General features: G+C 39.2%; 3 protein-coding genes across 3 annotated transcripts; 2 read left to right on the top strand and 1 right to left on the bottom strand.

The window, feature by feature from the left end:
* The first annotated feature begins 962 nt into the window (after positions 1-962).
* On the top strand, positions 963-2,003 carry nmbb (neuromedin Bb). Its single transcript, XM_022208822.2, has 3 exons — positions 963-1,255; positions 1,424-1,611; positions 1,708-2,003. Exons 1-3 carry the CDS (start codon positions 1,090-1,092, stop codon positions 1,759-1,761), a joined length of 408 nt encoding a protein of 135 aa, XP_022064514.1. The 5' UTR covers positions 963-1,089; the 3' UTR covers positions 1,762-2,003.
* Positions 2,004-8,106: 6,103 nt separating this feature from the next.
* Positions 8,107-12,638, top strand: tspan3b (tetraspanin 3b). The gene is made up of 7 exons (XM_022208847.2): positions 8,107-8,289; positions 9,024-9,215; positions 9,927-10,001; positions 10,281-10,382; positions 10,516-10,668; positions 10,823-10,906; positions 11,392-12,638. The coding sequence occupies exons 1-7, from the start codon at positions 8,227-8,229 to the stop codon at positions 11,482-11,484; spliced, it is 762 nt and encodes a 253-aa protein (XP_022064539.1). The 5' UTR covers positions 8,107-8,226; the 3' UTR covers positions 11,485-12,638.
* On the bottom strand, positions 12,332-20,541 carry LOC110961283 (proline-serine-threonine phosphatase-interacting protein 1-like). Its single transcript, XM_022208835.2, has 15 exons — positions 20,357-20,541; positions 19,601-19,701; positions 18,694-18,768; positions 17,915-17,949; positions 17,716-17,822; positions 17,279-17,341; positions 17,053-17,145; positions 16,634-16,679; positions 16,341-16,420; positions 15,860-15,958; positions 15,076-15,172; positions 14,752-14,845; positions 14,474-14,562; positions 13,901-14,016; positions 12,332-13,720 (listed from the first exon to the last, which is right to left on the bottom strand). The coding sequence occupies exons 1-15, from the start codon at positions 20,387-20,389 to the stop codon at positions 13,628-13,630; spliced, it is 1,221 nt and encodes a 406-aa protein (XP_022064527.2). The 5' UTR covers positions 20,390-20,541; the 3' UTR covers positions 12,332-13,627.
* Positions 20,542-20,795: the final 254 nt, after the last annotated feature.

Genomic DNA, 20,795 nt, shown 5'->3' with positions numbered 1-20,795 from the left:
TTTCTACTTTGAAGTGGCCCCTAAAGGACAACAACCCCAATCTGTGGCCATATGTAGTATATTGTACTTTATGATCTAAAAGTCAACAGTTTGGCGTCTGTGATGCAAATACCCACATATTTTCAGGAAACAGTGTTGCCGCTGTCTGAGTTCATTTAATCTGTGAAAGCAGGGAGAGTGATGCAGTGATGGTAAAGACAGTCTTCTAATGAGACTGACATTCTGCTGTGCACAATTTCTAAAATCACAAGTGTGTGTTAATGTCAAAGGTTATAAAAGAGCAAAGTGGGAGCTGCAGCTCTTCCACTGTATTTGAAATTTTAGCACCCTGAAGTGACAAGAGAGGCCATCTGTCTCATCAGCTCTGAATTAGCAGTGAGAATAAGCAGGTTCTCCTGTCCTCAGAGGATTGATGGTGATCACAGTAGCGTGCTGCAACTGGCCAAATGTCATGTTGCTCGTAGTGTGGGACCAAGGCCCTGGGAGCTGGAGGAGGATGCAGGAAATGACTGTATTGCTCTGGAGGGAAGCATTAGTAACCCGTGTGCCATTTTGTGGCTCTAACCACACAATTCACATCAACAGTGCACAGACCTAAATAAAGTGTTAGCCAGTTTATGAGGCTTTTTAATGGCTTAAATACGATGTGCTGTGGCATGATGTTTGATTTAATATAAACTGTAAGATCACAATAAATGGATGGATGGATGAAGAGTCACCTAACCTTCTCCAAAAACTTGTGATTAAAAGTTCAGCTAATTTACCCACACTGAAAATTTGCGCAGTGTAGTATTTCCGCTTGGGTGGCTGAGATATTTTTGCAGCAAACATTCCTACTTCCTCCAAGTTAAACATCGATCCTTACAATTACGCACGGCAGGCGACGCGATCCAAGCAAACCTTAACAATGAGTCGATTGACTTCACTTCAATTTACGCACCAGGCTGAATGAAAATTCCACGCATCATAAACAGAGCCCACCCCGGAGAGGAGAGCCTATAAAAGCAGTGTGCGTCGGAGCCATCTACGACCAACAGGAGACACTTGGAAATTTGCGCCCCGGAGGACAGTTCTTCAGTCCGCGTTGAGATGAGAGGTTTTACACTGAACAATGTCTGCCAGTGGGGCTTATTCACATATCTGGTCTTGTTTTCGGTCATGACTTTCACCTCTGCAGTTAGTTTCGACCTGACTGAGCTTAGGAATAAAGTTGCAAAAATCAAAGTGAATCCAAGAGGCAATCTTTGGGCAACAGGTAAGAATATGTCCTTTCTATTATCCTGTTTTTAATGTTTCCATGAGTAATCCGTTTATTTTTACACTATAGCATGTTAATTATGAGGAAGAAAAACGTTGTTTTTCTTTGTATTAGTTTTTAACTAATCTAAGCCTGCATTATTGGGCATTTTCTTTGGTTTGGCAGGACATTTCATGGGTAAGAAGAGTGTGATGGACACCCCCCTGCTGCCTTCAGCTGAGGACCAGGGTGTCGGTGCGCTGGAGGACTCTGTTCCCGCGGAGCAGAGCGCACTCGGGGAGCTTTTCCAAGAGTTTCTGCGGGTGGCGTTGCAAGCGCAGGTGGATACGCAAGAAAGCCGCTCGAAAAATCAGGTGAGAACCAAGCTGTCTCGACGTTTTCTTGTCACAAAGATGCAGAGAGACTGATTCTTTAATTTTAATGCGATGCTGTGTCACTCTCTATTTCAGGAGTCGGACTTGTTGATGAAGATTTTAGAAAACTACATCCAAAACAGAAAGTAATGCAGCGGATTAAAACCTGGCACCTGTGATCTGAGGTCATCTGACCTCGTGGATTAAAATAAATAAATGAGAAACAGTTTTCTGCTCACCATGACTGTAATTTACTGTAACTGTCATACTTAGCCAACACAACTCCATTTGCAATAGCCTTCAGCTTTTTCCAATTTATTTTGATGAATATGTTTCACATTGTCTTGTCCTGTATTTAGTTATATTTATATTGAATAAAATAATTATTTGCACTGCTTTGACTTTGATGTGAGACACATAAATTATACAAAATGTTTTGCATTACAGGCATCCTAAATAATGGAGCAGTCGAGCTATAAAGAAACACTCACTTCACTATGGGTAGATCACTGGGTTCTTTTGATTGTGTCTAAAATGCTCTTGCATGATTGGAGAATGCAGAAAACATTTTTACTGAAAATGTCTGTATACCTTTTTAATAAGATGAATTTGACTTGCAAGATGGCAGCTACAGCACCCGCAGCACTTATAGATCTAAAATGACCACAAAACAGCTTGTAGAATTATAATAATCCTATATGCTGGTCTCTGTTTCACGGGGACTTCACTGAATATGCCCCCTTCTGTTTTCTTCCATGGGGTTTTGGTACACTTGACCGTCACAGCTCGTATTTATAGGCCCATCACTAACATTTCATTGCTCAGCATGAGCAAAACCATGTCCAAAATAACACTTATATAAATACATATGTAGGCAGCTTACATAAATCCCATTTCTTAGTTTTCTGAACATTTCGACATGAAATCAATATTGTCTTTTGTACTTTTTCTGTCCTATGCGTAAATCTCTCGATCAATACTGGTGAAGTGAAGTGAGATGGCCCCATGCAGCCTATGCAGCTTCTTTGCCTTGGGCCAATCCGTTGTGCGATTAGAAACGGGCAGGCTATTTCAATATCTCTCCCACAATGTCCTGTCATTTGCTTTATGTAATTTTCAGGTGTGAAATGTGCACCGTGTTCAAAGCGGTAAGTGGTGTGAGCTGAGAAAGTGAATATGCTATTCAGGTGAGAGAGTTGAGAATTGTGTAGTCTGTATATCTGGTGAACCCCAAAACTCTGTAAATGACACAGAAAAGGATAATTATGAGAACACGTTATAAATTTCCACCTTTCTTAAAGCGATGAATTCTAGCAAAACAGCTCTGTCTTCATGAAGGGTTGTTGATAACTGTTTTAGAGAGGTGGACATTCTGAATTCTGCAGTTTGGGGTGCTGTTGAATTGATTGAGGTGCTTGCAATATTTTGTTTACTTATTTATTTAGAAATGAGATAACCAAAGTTGACCCTTCAGTTCAAAACTTCAGGCTTTTGAATTTGCAGCACACAAATGTTCAGATCCTTTTTGAAAATACAACCCCTCCTGGTCATTTATTCTCCATAAATGCACAGTTTAACCTACTGTTCTTTTTGTCAGACATCAGTCTTGAGATCCCTCATTTTCAGGTGCAGAACACTTAACACAAGTAGGTTAGTAGGCTAGAAAATTGGGTACAATTTCATAAGTAAGTCTGCTCAATAGGCTAGAGTGAATTTTCGTTTCTAAGGAAACACTTTCAAACTCACATTCAGGACTGTGAAGAGGAGAGTGGGTTTATAAAAAGGCTTATACTTGAACATTCCTACTGGTTAAATGTTTGTTTGTTTTTGCTGAAAAGGGTGTCTTGGGTGTCAGATTGTACAGATAGACAAGATGTGAGAGTCTGTATTTGAATGCTGAGAGAACCATAAATACAGTAGCCTAGCCGCGCTAGACCCATGTTCTGAAGATGCAAGGGTCTAGGACCGCTGGACAGGGAGGGAGGCGGGCTAAAAGGTTGTCTTTCAAATCACTCTGCAGCAATTGGGTAGGTATACAACCAATCAGTGCAACGAATAGGCTGACGTAGTTCCTAGAGCACCGGCGGATTGTGGCTAAGTCCCATTAGCTTCCCAACCAGCGGAGTCAACTGGTATATTAAGGATTTGCCATATCCCATTGGCATAAGTCCAAATACGTCTTTCTTCTCAATGAAACACTTCAGTGCCGTCCTTTGTTTATCTTTCAAGTTGAATTTTAGCTTCAAATCTTTAAGGGCTGTGGCCAAAGCCGAGTCGAAGGATAACTGTTTATTGTGCGCCGATTGTTTCTATCAGAATCGTCGCGCCTCTGTCGTCACTTAGTTACACCCGCCTTCTGACTCTACACTTCATGGTGATTGGTCCGGCCAGTTTTAGGAGCATCCAGCCTCGAGCCTTATGGAGGGTAACTAGACCCACCCTGGCAGAGAATTAAATTCGTTGCCGTGGGTTGTCTAGCGCGGCTAGGCTATAAATACAGTGTCTTTTTTCATTAATTTAACATGTCAGGCTAGTGCATGTCGATTTATTGCAAAGTGCAATGTAATATGTTGATAAGTTAATTATCAATTTGTGTGTGTGTGTGTGTGTGTGTGTGTGTGTGTGTGTGGTGAGGGTGTGAATGGGTAAATACAACTGTCCTCTCATGGCTTGAAACTGCAGATCCAAACATGTTGCAGAGTGTTAACTGTTGAGGAAAGTGATGTTTCCACACAGTCTGAGCATGTGCTGCATCACTCCTCAGTTCAATGAGAGTTTCAGTTTAGCATCTCTGTGCTCTCGGTTTACTTTGAATAACCTCCTCTGCTCATTGAAATGCTCCACTCCTTCATATGCTCAGATTTAATCCTTCTTTCTGTCGACCTACACAAATGAACAGCTCTATGTCTAAATCCACAGAAGAGTTCATGCTTGTCAAACAGAACATCATTTAAAACTACAGGAAAACAAAACTGCAGTGACAAGAATGTATGGCCTACTGTATAGATGTTCATCCAAGAGGACAGTAAGTCTATTGTAATGTGACTAAAATAATTCAAATGGGAAGTCTGTGTGCCCTAAAAGACTTAAAATGATGCTTGAAAATATGTGTAGTGCAAATAAGCGTTACATTACTGCAAGCTCATGCTTGTTAAGTTCAAACAAGCACCACTCAGTAACAGGAAAAATGTAAAACTAAATTATTCTGCTGGGTTATATTCATTTTGTGGATTCAGTTACAAGAAATGCTGGGAATAAATGAACGCAGATAGAAAAAAATCAGCAACAAAAACAGATTTCTTCATTTTGAAGATGCAACATTTTTAATCCCAATATTTTCATTTTTGCATCAGAGAGATTAAAATTAGGCATCTGCCATCATAACGGGTGTAATGTCATCTAAATCATGGCTTGCTAAGCTGCTGCTGTGACAAATAATTTCCCCGCAGGGATGAATAACTGTATTTCTTTATGTTTCAATAAACAGGAACTGATTTACTGTAAGTCATCTGTTTCTATGAGGGTGTTTGTGGGACAGTTTTCTACAGAGAAAGGATTTTTTATTTGAACAAACATATCAAGATGGTAGAACATCACTCTGTTTATCACAAATGATGTCATTCCAATGAAACAATATGTATGTGAACATAGGTGTTTATTATTTATCTTTATGAATTTATGACACTTGCACTCATACAAAATATTTGTAATATTTTCAATGTAAAAATGAGCAAAATGTGTAAAAATCAACCAAGCCCTTGTTTTGTTCAATAACAAGCCATACTCTAAACTTAACCAATGTAAGCACAGCAGTATTAGTTTCCATGTTGTAATGATGCAAAAATCTGCGATTTTCATCTGCTGTGTGCAAATTTTAACACAGCTCCTGACATTTTCAGAGGGACGTAATGAGTTGTCGGCATATGACCCACAGCTACAGTCACATGTCTGTGCCTTTGGGGCCTCTACAGTCCTGTTTTTGTGTTCCTGCACATCTACTTGTCTTTTTTTGTTGGTTTGTTTTTATCTTGGCCTGTTTTAACAATGAATCAATTGATAGCCAAGAGGTAAAACTGAAGCATAATTCACACAGTGGATGTATGTTATGTCAACAGAGGTCGCCTCAGCCTCTTTTGGAATGTATAAGTTTCCTCCTTGTGTAGTTTGAAACCCAAAAGCTGACAGGGACAGATGTGGCAAGCTTTCACTCAATAAAACCAAGGCTGCGGGCACCAGTCTAAGTCATTACGGACTGAGTGTCACACCTAATTTTCAATTGAGTAATCTATCTTGTGCTCATAGAACACACAGAAGTCTAGGTTTAAATAAAGGAAGAAGGGCCATATTGCATGTGTTTTTCTTTGATTCATTCATTTATGCCAAGGGACTATGTGGTTGCATTGTGTATGTTATTATTTATTCAAGCCTTAAACTGAACATCTGAAAGATTAATGAAGTCAAAACCCAGATTATTATATGTTTGTCGGGTGTTTCTGTCGACTGCTTGCTCTTGATAAATGCTCCTCTAACAACCGGTGCCTGTGTAAAACCGGTGATGGTACACTGCCACCCTCTGGCATAGAAACCCTCACTTCACATCAACGACATCTCAGTGCAGATGTCAGTTTCTAAGGGGTTCAAAAGTGGGGTGCAGCAGAAAATTTGCAACCCATTTAATGAGTATCAGTACAAACTGTGTGCTACTGTCTAAGCTCATGTCCTCCTATTGAAACTCCATTGAGAAATCTAACACAAAATGCTAAGATAAAGTTCATCTTTTTGCAGAATCACTCACCATTGACTTTCAGGTTTTTAAATCAGTGATATAGTGGCTGTACAGTAGCCCGGTGGTTAGTCCTGTTGCCTTGCAGCTAGAAGGTCCCTGGTTCACAACCCAACCGTGAGTTTTCTCTGGGTACTCTAGCTTCCTCCCACAGTCCAAAAACATATTGAGATTAACTGGTGTTTCTAACGACAGACTGGCAACCTGTCCAGGGTGTCCCCTGCCTTCGCCTGAGTCAGCTGGGATAGGCTCCAGCACCCCCCGCGACCCTAGTGAGGATAAAGCGGTCTATAGAGAATGGATGGATGGATGGTGTTTCTAAATTGTCTGCAGGTGTGAACGTGAATGTGCTTGTGTGGCTCTGTGATAGCTTGACTGGGATAGTCTCCAGCCCCCCCGACACTAATGAGGATTAAGGACAAAATGAAAGAACAGACCTACAGAATCAAAGCAGAAAGGTGAGGTGTAAAAATGTCTGACACCTGCTCAATTGTTTTACAGTAAATTCTAGGTATTCTGAAGAACAGACATAAGCTTGTGTAGAAAACAAGGGGAAAACTATTTCAAGTAGAAAAATAATGATGAACCTTATTTTTATAGCATCTTTTTTTTTTTAAAAATAGTGTTTGAAGTTCTTCACAGTGAAGAGCAACAATAAAACATTACAAAAGACAATATAAAATGTAACCCAAAATCCTGCCTTTACAGGTGTTTTTTGCTTTTTTTAATCTTTTTGAACAGAGGTACTGCCTCAGCTGTTTTGATAGTAAGGAGGAGCTTGTTCCATGGTCCTAATTTGTTTTAAAGGAGGCTTGTTGCTGTAAACTGCTCATCAAGCAGCATGAGGTCCACTACAGAACACTTCTGGTTGTGTGTGAAATCTGCATACTGCATTTGAATACTCTGAAGACTGCCTCTTAAAAAATCCTTTACAGGAAACCATTCATATAAAAAAACAGCCCATTTTTCTACTGATACCTATGTACTTTTATGTTTCTCATCATCATTATAGTAGACTAATGTGGAAATACTCAGTAGCAGGTGCACATGATTAGTTGGGACATGAGAGTTGCTGAGCTGTGACATGGCAGACACTGATGCATGTTGTGGTTGTAGTGCATTGGAAGCAACAATTGTTGAGCCAAAATGTGCACTAAATAGTACTTTGTGGGTTTACAGTTAACTTGCCGAGTTATGTTTTCAATGCCTTAGGCTTGTTTGGAACGCCCAGTGGGACTTCACCTGTTGATTTGCAGTGATATCATTTAAGGTTTGTTGCAGCACGTGACAGTTTGGGTGTTATTCTGTTGGGACAGGTTTGTCCAAAACTGCTCGCACACTCCCAGTGCACCAGACTGCTGATTGGTGTACCAAACCCATGCAGAAAAATGTTTGATTTTTCAAAGCTTTTTAAAACTGATTTTAACGACTCTGTTTTGAATAAACTAGCCTGCTTATGGAAGTCGCCTTCAGACGGCAGATTTTGCATATTATGGGAAAAGCAGCATTTAAACGCACTGTAGCTGTGAGACAATCATATAACTACACAGAATTAAGTTTTAATGCCCATTCTACTCTCTATATATGATATAAAACACTATAAAAGCTTACGTTGTTGCAGAGATCTAACATCCTCAGTGTGTTTGTTTTGAATGGTGATGTCACCGGAACACGTGACCTTTATCCTCTCTTTGCTGCGCTTTGATTGGCTGAGGCCAGAAGACTGAGCACAGTGGGCCCGACCGAAGCCATTTTATTATTTTAGCAGCAAAGGTGCAGGTGCATCAGTATTTTTTTATACGAACAGTTTTCATTTTAGTGCTCACGACACCATGGGCCAGTGTGGGATCACGTCATCTAAAACCGTCCTGGTTTTCCTGAACCTCATCTTCTGGGTAAGAAAAACGGCAGATGATTGAACAATGTGCAGCATCCCGGTGAGGCCAGCGGCTCAGAGGAGCGTTAGCTAGCTAACAAACTGCGCCAGAGATGCGCCGCAGTTTGGCGACGGACGCATTTGCTTTGCGAGGCGAGAAATGCACGGACACAGTGTGACTTTTGTGTTCGCTGTGTGGTGCACTAATTGCACAAAGAAAAAAAAACAGCAGTGTCTCGGGGTAATGAGCTGCAGCGTGTCTGTGAAGCTGCCGCCCACAACTTACAGCCATGACGTGATGCAGCAGCTTAGTGCACCTCCAGCGCATCACTGACTCACCAGACAAGCAGAGCCGCATGAAAATGTACACCGAAAACCATGACTGAGCTTTAAATGAATCAAGAAAAGGCTATATGTCCTCCCAGAATGTCTGAATAATCTAGAGATGACAGCTGGCCACTTCACATTACACCTTTCTTTCAGACGTTTTTTATCTGTCTTATTATTTAAATGGCTAATCGTTAGATGAAGCTGGGAATCGTTTGTTTATATATGTATGTTTTTGCCAAGTTTTTTTTTCAAAAGCATATCCTTATTTTATTATTTATTTATTCCTTTTCTCTGTGGCTCAATCTTAATTTTCTTTACTGACATGCAGTGAAATCCAGTATTACCAAAGCAGACTCTTTCTCCCTATGTCCTTGTACCTGACTGCCTTCTCTTTGACTCCTGTTTCTTTGTTTTTCTCCACAGGCTGCAGCTGGGATTTTATGCTACATTGGAGCCTATGTGTTCATCACATATGACGACTATGACCACTTCTTTGAAGACGTGTACACTTTGATTCCCGCTGTTATAATAATCGCTGTCGGGACTCTTCTCTTCATCATCGGCTTGATTGGCTGCTGTGCAACAATACGCGAAAGCTCCTGTGGCTTGGCAACTGTGAGTGCTGACAGCTTTGGCTCAAAACAAGCACAGTTCAGATGAAGGACATGCAGGAAACATTTCTTATGCATTCTAGGGGAAGAGCAAGAAAACTGCAAAAGGCTGCTTAAAGGAAGGATTTACAGTTTTTCTAGTTGGTCTTGAATAAATAGTGGTCTCTAATCGACACTAAAATAGACATTTCTTGCTGTGATCTCCCACATGGGATCCCACTGTAAGTTATGGTTGACAAAATGCACAGTCTTTGTTTGCCAACACGTTCAAAAATTAAATTGAAACTAGTATAAAGCTTCAGATTCCCAAGATGTTGGTATTTTTAGTACAAATGTCCCTCTTTTTTTGACTGTCATTTTACTGCAGCTGAGGAGGAAAACACAAAGAGAGAATTTTGTACTAAAAATATTGTGACATTAGAGCATTTCCATTTGATTTTAATAACCCAGATAAGTAGCTGATTTTAGTGTCGCATAAACTTTTGACTACATTGTGACCCAGCTCTTATACTGAAAGTTCATTAGGAAGGATCTTTTAATGAATAGATACTGTCATTAAGCCATTTGTATTGTACATATGGATGCCTCACTATTGTTTGAAGACAGACTTTTAACCTGTCCTTAAAGATTTGAAAAGCAGTTTTGTGTTTGGTAGCAATTTTATTTCTGTTTCATTTTACTAATTGGTTTCTGTTTTTTTTTTCTTTCGTTTCAGTTTGCTGCCATCCTCCTGTTGGTCTTCGTAACAGAGTGTGTGGTGGTGGTGCTGGGCTACATTTACAGGGCGAAGGTAAACACTGTGTCTTTGACTTACGGAGGTGTTTAGTCTGTGAAAGTGGGTCAAAGACTGCATTTTCACCTGTTGCTAAATGAAAAAAGACAAGCGTCTGTGTCTTGTATAATATATTGTAGGTGTTAAGGGAATTACAGTATGATGCGCCAAATTCTTATTGTTTGTGTCAGGTTGAGGATGGCATTATATAAATGTGAAAATACGCCCCTTAGAGGTATCCCACAGAAATAGCTTTGAGTGAGCAGGCAAGTAGCTGCTGCTGTGTGTTTGTTTCAGGTAGAAGATGAGGTGAATCACTCCATCCAGAAGGTTTACAACGAATACAACGGCACCAACACTGATGCTCCTAGTCGCGCTATTGACTATGTGCAGAGGCAGGTGAGAAGAAATGACCCTCCTTGTGCCAAATCTTTGTCTCTGTCAGCTCAAACTTAAATGTGAATTGTAATGTAATATTTTTAAATTCCAAATGTTCAACGTTTTCACTCGCTGTTCTTTGTTTTGCCACCAGCTTCACTGCTGCGGCATTCACAACTACTCTGACTGGAGGAACACTCGCTGGTTTAAAGAATCCAAGAACAACAGCGTTCCAGTGAGCTGCTGTCAGCCCGGCATCAGCAACTGTACAGGCACGCTGACTCGACCAGCAGATCTCTACCAAGAGGTACACACAACAAATGCAGCTCAAACACCTTAGCTTTTCTGTCGTTAAATCATCACAAACTGCAAAAGATTCTCTTGCTGTTTTTCCTGTGCATTTTTTCAAGTGAAGAATGTGCTTAAAGCTGTACAACTTCAATGTTTTTTTTCTGTCTTAGGGTTGTGAGGCTCTTGTTGTGAAGAAATTAAAGGAGATCATGATGTACGTCATATGGGCTGCACTAACTTTTGCATCCATACAGGTAAGACTTTAAAGTCTGAATGGAGCGTTAAAATTCATGCTATCTAAAGGGAGAAGTGAAAATGTTATTTTTAGCAGATTTCATTACCGACAACACGATCAGTCAGGCAGATTTTACACAAATTTGCAGTTAAGCCACGTATTTGGAAGTGAACAGAAAGCATCATTAAAATAGATACCCAGATTATGGCTATCAGATTTTGATCTCTCACACATAGATCCTGTATACGTGTGAAGAAAGATGATGGTATTTGTGGCGCAATTTCCTGTGTCTAAAAGTTGCATTCCAGGAAAGCATTATGCTTGTTGTCAATTGTAGAGGCACATACAAATTTGCAATACAGCACGTACTGTATTGTTTGTCCTGATATTCCTGTTAAATTCAAAAACAGCTCATTATTCTTGCTTTTTGATTGGAGATTTACATTTGCCTATGGAGTTTGCAGAAGGGAAACCTGACTTTTGCCTCCTGTGCTGTGTCTGCAGATGCTGGGCATGCTCTGTGCCTGCGTGGTGCTGTGCAGGAGGAGTCATGACCCGGCGTACGAGCTGCTGGTCACCACCAACAGCTATGCATGAAGGACGCAGCCAGCCAACAAAACACTCAGAAAATCAACAGGAGCGTCACCGGACATGTCCACAGTAGATATCAGCTGTAGTTATATAAGCTCAAGCACACCTTGCACAATTCATGATAAAGTAGCGAACACTGACGACGTGGTTGGGGTGGGACGGGGCTTCAAGGGGAAACCAGTTATTTATTGACATGCTTTTGAAGTTACTGTTACTTTAAATGTATTCTTTTTTTCTTACACATGCTGAAATACTTTTAAAAAGCCAAAGTTGTATATGGCTAATTGAAATTATTGATGTTGGTGCAGATATTATTTTCTTTTAATTATGGCTTGATTGAATTTGTGTTCATCCCCAGTGAGGGTGAGAAGGAGGTAATTATGTGAAAACATGTTTGGGAGTATTGTATGGAATGTAATTCCTTGTGTGCTCGTTTGCACTACGGCTGGAGCTCTGGAGATATTTCATGGTTGTTTAAAATGCATACATAATATGTGCTAAAAAGAACATGTAAACATGAACACTAATCCCTGGTTTGACCAGACTTTGTGAAAATGAAAGATCTTTTTTTTTTTTTTTTTTACCATACTATGAATCCAAGGTTTTGATCTCAGCTGTTACAACAATACAGTTCAGTGTTTAAGCTAAACTCATTGACACTGATAGAATAAGAACAATGCTTTTTTTTTGTTCTCAGCAGCTCTGCGTTTGTTGTCAAAGCCATGTTTATTAGAAAGAATTATTCATGTTCACAAATATTCAAGTTGTGAATAATGTACATTCAGTTTTGGTGTGGATGTTCTCTGAATCAGGCTGCTCTAGTGAGGCATTACCAGTATATAAATTGTGAATCAACCTTTGGGTCTTCAGTGCCGTAACGACTATCATCAATGTTACCTGAAGACGTGTACACGTAGACTCAGTTTGTTCCAGCCACAGAAACCCTTCTGTTTAGTTTGATTATTAGTTACGAGCCTGATGCAAAGAACTACAACACATTATTTTATACATTTTTGTGAAGTTGTGCATCGTTTTAATATTTTTGAGCTTTTATGTTGACCCCGTAGACATTTAGCTAGTGCCGCAGGTAAAAAAATCAGAGAAACAAATTGTGTATAGAATGGAGAACAAGCAGGAGACAAATAAAGTCATACATTTCACCCGGACTGCTTTATTTGTTATTTCATCCACATTGTTTTGATTTGATATTTCATTCGTCGCATGGGAAATGTATCTTACATGTTTATGCGCTAGTAGTTTGCTCAGTTTAGTAAACCCTTATTTTTGAATTTTGATTATTTGCTGTTTCCATGGTAACCTATGGTCCATCCAGCAGTCACAGAAAATGGTATCAGACATATACAAAAGCATATGCAACATAGCCCTCTATCTGTGGAATGAAAAACATAAGAAAAAAACAGCGAGGGAGCAGACAGTAGCTGCTTTATTACCATCTTCAGTACCTAATCTCACTATAATATCTGTTCATGGCTGAGTCACAGCGAATAAATAATAATACCAAGGATGGCTAAAAAGCAGTTAAGAATGAATGAAGACCTATCATAAATTATGCAAATTGTTCGCATGATCTACTGTGAAGTAAATGAAGCTAGATTGTTAATTCGGGGCGAGTTCAAACATCAGCGATGTATTTGAGAAGCCAGACAGAGATGTGTGTATCGGTAGACAGTGTGTTGTGGCATTATGGTGTATATTCATTTACATATGATGCATTACTTGTCTGTTTTAAGCATATGAAGTGTGTGTTACTGTCCTGGGTGTGTGTGTGTCTGTGGTCGTATATTTATCTGTGTTTGCGTGTTTGGACTTATTATGTTAATGTTATCCATCCATCCATTATCTATACACCACTTAATCCTCTGTAGGGTCATGTGGGGGCTGGTGCCTATCCCAGCTGGCTTAGTCATATGGACACAAATCTGTTTACATTTTGAATTTTATGATACAGCTTAGTTTATGATTAGGGTTAGGCAAGTATGAATTATAGTTGTGGTTACAGCAGGTCTTCATTGGATTTATAAATGTAGATTCATGTGCTGTTCAGTGATAGAAACATGACTGTATGTGGGCGTGTGTGTCTGCTCGCATGTTCAAAGTTTGCCCAGATAGTTTCCTGGCACCAGTCCAGTCATCCCCCCCTGTCCACTTTCCACCAGCCATCCTCTCCTTGTTCCAGCATTTGGACCACGTCTCCTCTGCTCACAGTTAGTTCATCCTCTTCCTGGCCGGTCAAAGTAAAGATGACCAACGTTAGTCACAGACCGATCTAACCTAAGTACCCGCATCACCTTTTCAACAAATTCTACAGAGAATACTACAGTCCTATGAGAGCTACTGTCTTTGGGAAATTTAGCTGATGTCTAGTTTCATATTAGTAATGTGTTAAAATAGCAGTGGTCACCTGTGCAGCGTATTCATAAGCCACAATGTAGAAGTTGTCATTTGTTGGAAGTGTGAGCAGTGGTGCTTCTTGCTGGAGGTCTGGTAGAGATGCAAACCCGCCATCTGAAGTCTCAACTGAAACCAGAGTCAAAGCATTCTATTAGGAAGTGTTAGTTTACCTTTAAAAATCAAGCAGAAGACATTCATGCAGGACCTTTAATTTTCATTTGTTGCAAATATACATTTATGTTTGTGTGTTTTTTGTTGTTGTAAAATAATGAATCACGCAAACAATACACTTTTCTTTAGCATACAGTTTATCTTGACACATGATTTATATAGCCTATTTCAACTGTATATAAAAGATTCACTCATGTGCTCACTTCATTTTAAATTTAAATTGGATTTACTACAGTGTTTGTCAAAAGGGAAATTTTTTCAAGCACAATTTCAGATATGTGAATTTATATTCAACTAAAAAAAATCCACTGTAAGTCCAACACTACAAAAAAATGTACATGCTGATGATGATTTTTGTTATTCATATTTAAAGATACATTCATGTAACTCAGTGAGTGATTGCAGTACTTACACTCTCCAATAGATGCCAGTGCTGGTCGGGAGTTCTGAGTGCTGTCAACGGTGAAGCTCAAAGAGCTTCCGAGTAGGGGGTCAGAGCATCTGTATGATCCAGATCAAGGCAGATATGTAAGATACACGTCCAGAGATTCAACAAACCAGCAGGACTATATAACAGCTGCATGTGATTCTTTCCTAATGGTAAAAAAGTTCTCGAATTAAATAAAGTTGATGAAGAACCAGGAGGAGATCATCTCCCCTTGATTCATCTTCCTGTTACTTGTGCCACACCTCCTTGTTATGCCTTCTCTTTCTGCAAAATGAACTTGACCATTTCTGTTCCTGGCTGTCCCCATCTGGTAGTAGCTTTCAAACACTATTGGATCTGTGAGAAGAAAAGAGAAGCTGCTCATTTTAGAAGTGAACTGTTGCTTTCTGCTTGTGTGTCAACTGAAAGAGAAAGAACAAATGCCGAAAAGCTCTTATAAATCCGGTTCTGTAGTAGTGGTATATTTTCTCACTTCTGTCTTCAATATCAACAGCTAGCTTCCTTTATGGGAAAAAACACTTCTACCAGTTATTGTAAATGCCCATTTGGCCCATAGTGAAACTCACCTGGTGGCCTCAACCCTGTGTTTTTCATTCCTATGAAACAATTGTTGTCTGTGGTAATGTCGCACTGCTCCAGAAGCTTCCTCACCTCCTCGTACAGCTGATTTCAAAAAACAGGAGGAAATCAGAACTGTGTAGTGAGTATACGCAGAAAAAATTAAATCTTTGCACTAATATACTTTAGCCACACTATGGGCAGACAGATACTTTAAGCTAAATGCTAACATCCACATGCTAGCAAGCTCACAGTGACAATGCATGTTGACCTGTTGACCTTTAGTAGATATAGTGTTCGCTACATTCAGCATCTCAGTGTTGGCAAGAATTCATGACATTTTATGGTATTAGTTGTTCAGACATTTCAGTTTTGACAAATATAAAATCATGTTTTTTTAAAAATAAAAAATCTATAATCTTTGCACTAAATACAAATCACAATATTTTTCTTCCTCTGACGGTAAATTCCTATTTAAAAATTATATTTGTACGTGCATTTTGAAGCTATGTTTTGGTTAAAACCAAGATTGAAACTTTCGTACCAAGCTACGCCCAGCTGTTTCTGAAGTGCTGAGGACTTTCTGTGAGTAATCATTGATACTGAATGTAAGTTCTAGTATCGTGGTATTGCTGTAAATGAGTAACATAATGAAATTGTAATCTTGTCTAGTAGTTGTACCATCATGATTGTGTCCAAATTACAATCTTCTTTTAAAAAAATATGATTTTTGGGGTTGAAATACTAGAAAAACCCTTTCTCTTAATACAAATACAGAGAAGATGACCTGACCTCATCATCTTTAACACACTGCATGGAGAAATGATTGCAATGGTCCCAGAGGGCACACCTCAGCATGCTGATGCGATCTCCCTCCATTTGCTGGAACACCTATAATACACACACAAAAAAACATTTGTTTCTGTGTCATTTTTAAGTAGTAATGTTTTAGTAGCTTAATGTCTGCAGAGACACATTGTTATTATCTCTCAATCTGTCAGAGAGACTATCTATCGCTGTAGATAGTGCTGGCGTGCAAACTGCAGAGTACCACTAAAAAGCATTTAACAAACTCGTGTGTCACTGAATATGTTTCTGCATGATTGTGGTTAGGTTGTTCCATTTATAGCACGCTGAGTGCAAGATGAAGTGTACTTCCTCATTGGTCAGCAGTGTGGGGGTTTCACACAGTTAAAGGAGTTGTGGTATGAAGTTTAGTTTGTCAGTTGTGACTCTATGATACAGCAGTTAAGAGGAATGCTATCTGCAGTACCTCACAAGTGCTTCTGTGTGTTTCTTCCCAGTCCTGGCGAACAGCTTCTAGTTGCACAATGTTGTTTGAGTACAGCTTCTCTGTGAGAGAACAGAGTATCATTATGCATGGTTACAGTTAATAATGAAACACAGCAATGAACACAATGTAACGCAAGAAATACAGTGCAGAATTTCCATAAAGTATTCACTAAACAAAGAAGCGCTGATTGTATTCCAAAATCACCTGAATGCAGAGAAATACAAATGTATGTTGGTTAAAAATAGGAATTGCAGGTGATGAAGAGTGATTACCTGCTTCACTGGCAGTCTGTCTGCATTGCTTGATCCTGTGACGTACCTGGGAAAGCAATATTACACATCAAGTGACATGTGACAAAGGGTGTGAACACAAACCATAGCAACTGAATTAGATACATTTGAGGTTTGGTCGTGAATGAATATACTTTAAAGGAGATCAAAGATTTCACAGCCACAAACGAGCATAATTCAGTTCCGCAAGCTGTTGCACAGCTACAGAAAAGTCCTGCTGTTACTGTAGCCCTGCAATCAGCTATAACCTTCAACAGAACTGTAAGGATGAACATTTGTGTGGTGTGGATGATACATTTTTAAATTAAATAACTTTAAAGCTTGAATTAGTCTAAACAGGGTAGCAGCTGAGTTAAAAACAAATCATATCTCTTTTATTGAGATAAAAATATTTATTTTACCTTATCAGAGTTTTTGGATGTAACATTTGCTTTCTCAGATCCGTCTTCTACCTCATCAGCCTCCTTGCATCTCGCCTCGTAGTTCTTCTTAGACTGAAAGAAAGATAAACAGTGTACAAGCAGTAAAACATATGGGTTTTACGTGTGCACTGATCACCATATACGCTATCAAAATCAGTTACTGATGAGAAAATGGGGGGTGATACCAGTAGTACTCTTTTCTTACCTCCATGGTCTTCTTGAACAATGAAACTTTTTTCTTTTGAACCTTCTCCATGATGCTTTCAAACTAGAAATAGAAAAGTTGAAATTAAAAGAGCCAAAGCTCACATGCATTGTTTCCACGCACAGCTGTTTATACCAGTATTGATTCTATGTGACTCCAATGCTAAACAATAACCTGGATTTTTGTTTTTACAGACAGGAATCACTGCAGGCGTCATATATTGGATTGCACTACACTGTACATGTGCACAGTTGTACCTACTAAAGTGGTAGCTGCTATTGGAGCCTTTAGACAGTTCCTGTTTGTCCTATAGATGTGTACTAATTATGAGAGTGGGCCAAGAAACTTTCCTTTACTTTCATCGGGGCATTCAAACTTCACACCTTTGTTCTTGTGTTCAGTAAGTCAGTTGTTAGGCAACAGGAATTACCCAGTACCTTCTTCCTCTGTTCCTTCTGCCGTTCTCTGAATGTCTCAATCTTTTTCACCTCCTCTTTCAGTGTATCAGATAGTTGGATGTGAAAGTTGCCAATGTTCTCGATTTCTATAATCAAAACATCCAAGCAGAAAAAAAAGAGTCATTTGGTGCTGAAAACACAATTCCGTTGACTTTTTCCATCATGCAAGTCGACTCACGAGTTTTCAGTTGTTCGAAGGATGCTTTCAATGTGCTGGAAAAACAACACACATTTATGATCAGCAATGATTTAATGTTACAATAAGGTGGATGAAGTTTTTCAGGCTAAAAACGGCATTCCAAACACTTCAAGCACTTGCCATCCTGCAGCTCATTAAAAACAGACTGAACAGCTACACCAGAACACTGTGAAATATAAAAAGGTGGTTCAGTATTTGACCCAGTCGATGCTAAGACGGCATGCAGATTTGAATGCTTCCATGCACACTTTACATATTACCTTGGTCACTTGGGAAAAAAAGAGGTGCCTTCAAAATCTTATTTAATCATATTTCTTTAGGTGCTGGTGTAAGAATGCAGCCAGCTCTCTATAAGGTGATTGACGTGGCAGAGGGCAGGAAGCAGACAACAGACTCTGTATACTAAAAAAGAGCAGCTGCAGCAAGTGGCACACACACCTAAAATCTGGACACAAAATCTCACCTTTTTTCTCTCTCTCTGTCTAACAGATACACTAAGAAGTGACTCAGAGACGCCTGACTGCTGTTTCATATTTCATGTTGCAGGTCAGTTTCAGTCTGCAATAAATAATTTATTTTTTAAAAGTCTAAAACTCATCATGTGCTAGTTTGACAAAAAATATTTTTCCAAAGCAGAGTTTATTATTTTTGTTTTTGTCCAATATGTCATATTTCTGCATTAGCTGTGCAGTCTTTTATTACACTATAAAGTTCTACTTTATGGCCACAGTAGTTTGAATATGAAGTGTTGTTTTCACCTGATTTCTACGTGTCCTCCAGCTTTGCGAGCAATGGTCACCAGTTCCTTTCCATATTTCTCCTCAGCTAGTGCCCTGTTCAGTATGAACAGACAGAGAAGACACATTAGATGCTGCACTTTGTCTTGCCGTCTGTTTCGTCATTAGAACCTTTCACCCTGTTGTCACTGAAGCTTTGGTAGTTTTGCTCTTTTACCTAAAGAAACGTGCTTTTTTAAGCCAACATTTAGCAACAACAATCACCCAACAGACTCATGTTTTGCATCATTGTAAACTAATTAAGTAGATGATGACATAACAAGGATAATTTTGTTTCTGATAAAAATGTTTTTCACTGACCCATCTGATCTTTAGTCAGTTTTGATTACATTGAGGATTTACTTCAAAGAAATTTGCTGTTTTCATTTATATCGACAATCATAAGTCATTGATGATGGTGGTGTTTGACAGGAAGACATCTGACACAGAGCTTAATAATCTACCTTTTTATCAGCTTAACTCCTAACCTGTTGCAGATGCAGATGCACGGGGCCTCTATGTCAGTGGACTGATTCGAAATGCTGTTTAATCAAAAAAAAACACTAGATATTCTTTTTCTCTTAAAGTTGATATAATGATAATAATAATCCACTCTTCAAATTGATGAGGGATGTAGTTTAAATATCTAATGTGATGATATCAAAGACTTCAGTTTCCACAATTCTTAGCAAAGATATCAAAGATTCAGGTGGTTTAGTAATTCTGCAGCGGCCTGTCTGTTCCTGTACCAAATGTTGTAGTTGTACTAATATTATATTCATTGTGTCCTGGTGTCAACTACACTAAGGTTGCAGAAATTTAATGTGTACAGCTTTAAGAATGTTGCATAATCTTTATCATTTTTGAACTTTAATCAACCTCACACGACCTCATCTTTAGCAGCTCCTCCACATCTTTGCACATTTGCCTCCCATCTCGTAGACGCTGGATCACTGCGTCATACCCAGAATGGCAGGTAAAATCAGACCCCTTGTATGAAGAAGACATAGAAACCCTTTAGAGAAATGCAGTAACAAACATCATTGCTCAACAACTCTTACAAAATGTCCTTGAGTCAACCCTGGGCTCAGTATGGCAAAAATGCAGAACTAGCATTTGGACTTGGAATGTGTGACTTAGCAGCACGTTCAGTGCTTCGTCAAACTGCCCCTAGATCGTCAAATGAGGCTTCAAATGCACAAAGTGGCAGATAAACTCCTGCTAAGTGTACAGCTCACTAGTACTGCCTTTGTTAATTAGTTATTGTAATTAACTGGTTATTTAATAAAGAGCAGTAATAGCTAATGAATGACATTTTTCGACATTTCCTAACATTTCATAGTGGCCTCTATACTGACATATTTCTACGCTCAATAGAATTAAATGTGGGCTGATTTTGAAGTACAGATGATAAGCTAAAATGTTATATAGTTTCCAGTGATTGCAGTGTATTACAGTTTAAATCTTGCATATTACGCAAGTACTTAAAATTTAATGCACAGTATAATGAACAGATTAGATCATAGTTGATTCACCTCGCTTGTGAATTCAACTTAAACACCATAAATGCATTATGTAGCTGTGGTTTCTCACTTTTCAGCAAAGACAGCTTTAAAAAAGCTCAACACCAGAAAAACAGACTTACCCAGAAAGCGTCTTTAAACATCAAAGGAGCCATTTCAGCTGCTACTTCCTTGAACCAAACACAGTTCCTCAGTGTTAACCTCACATTCAAGGCTTTTCTGTAAAATAAAAACTTTTTAAAAAGTTGTTGAGGGTAACAGGACACTTAGCCAAGTTTAAACCTCGAGTGGCCCAAAAGTCAGTGAGTCATTTTGAATGAGGAAGAGCTTCTGTCCCATGATGTCACTGACCACAGTCAGTTCAGCCCCCCAGTGTGAGGCAGCAACTCTTTCACTATCATTTGGACAAGACTGCATGTCTTATTTTAAAGTTATGCAAGACGTTCTCAGAGCTTTATTTGCAGGTGCCTGCTTATAGGTAGCGGTGCTTGTATGTCTTTCTGAGTTTGATATTTTGTCGACTTCTTTTCAGTGTTGCATTGGTTTGCACATGAGCAATGA

This window comes from Acanthochromis polyacanthus, chromosome 2 (assembly GCF_021347895.1).
Source record: "Acanthochromis polyacanthus isolate Apoly-LR-REF ecotype Palm Island chromosome 2, KAUST_Apoly_ChrSc, whole genome shotgun sequence".
NCBI classification, from domain to species: Eukaryota; Metazoa; Chordata; class Actinopteri; family Pomacentridae; genus Acanthochromis; species Acanthochromis polyacanthus.
This window is presented reverse-complemented; position numbering and strand designations above follow the sequence as displayed.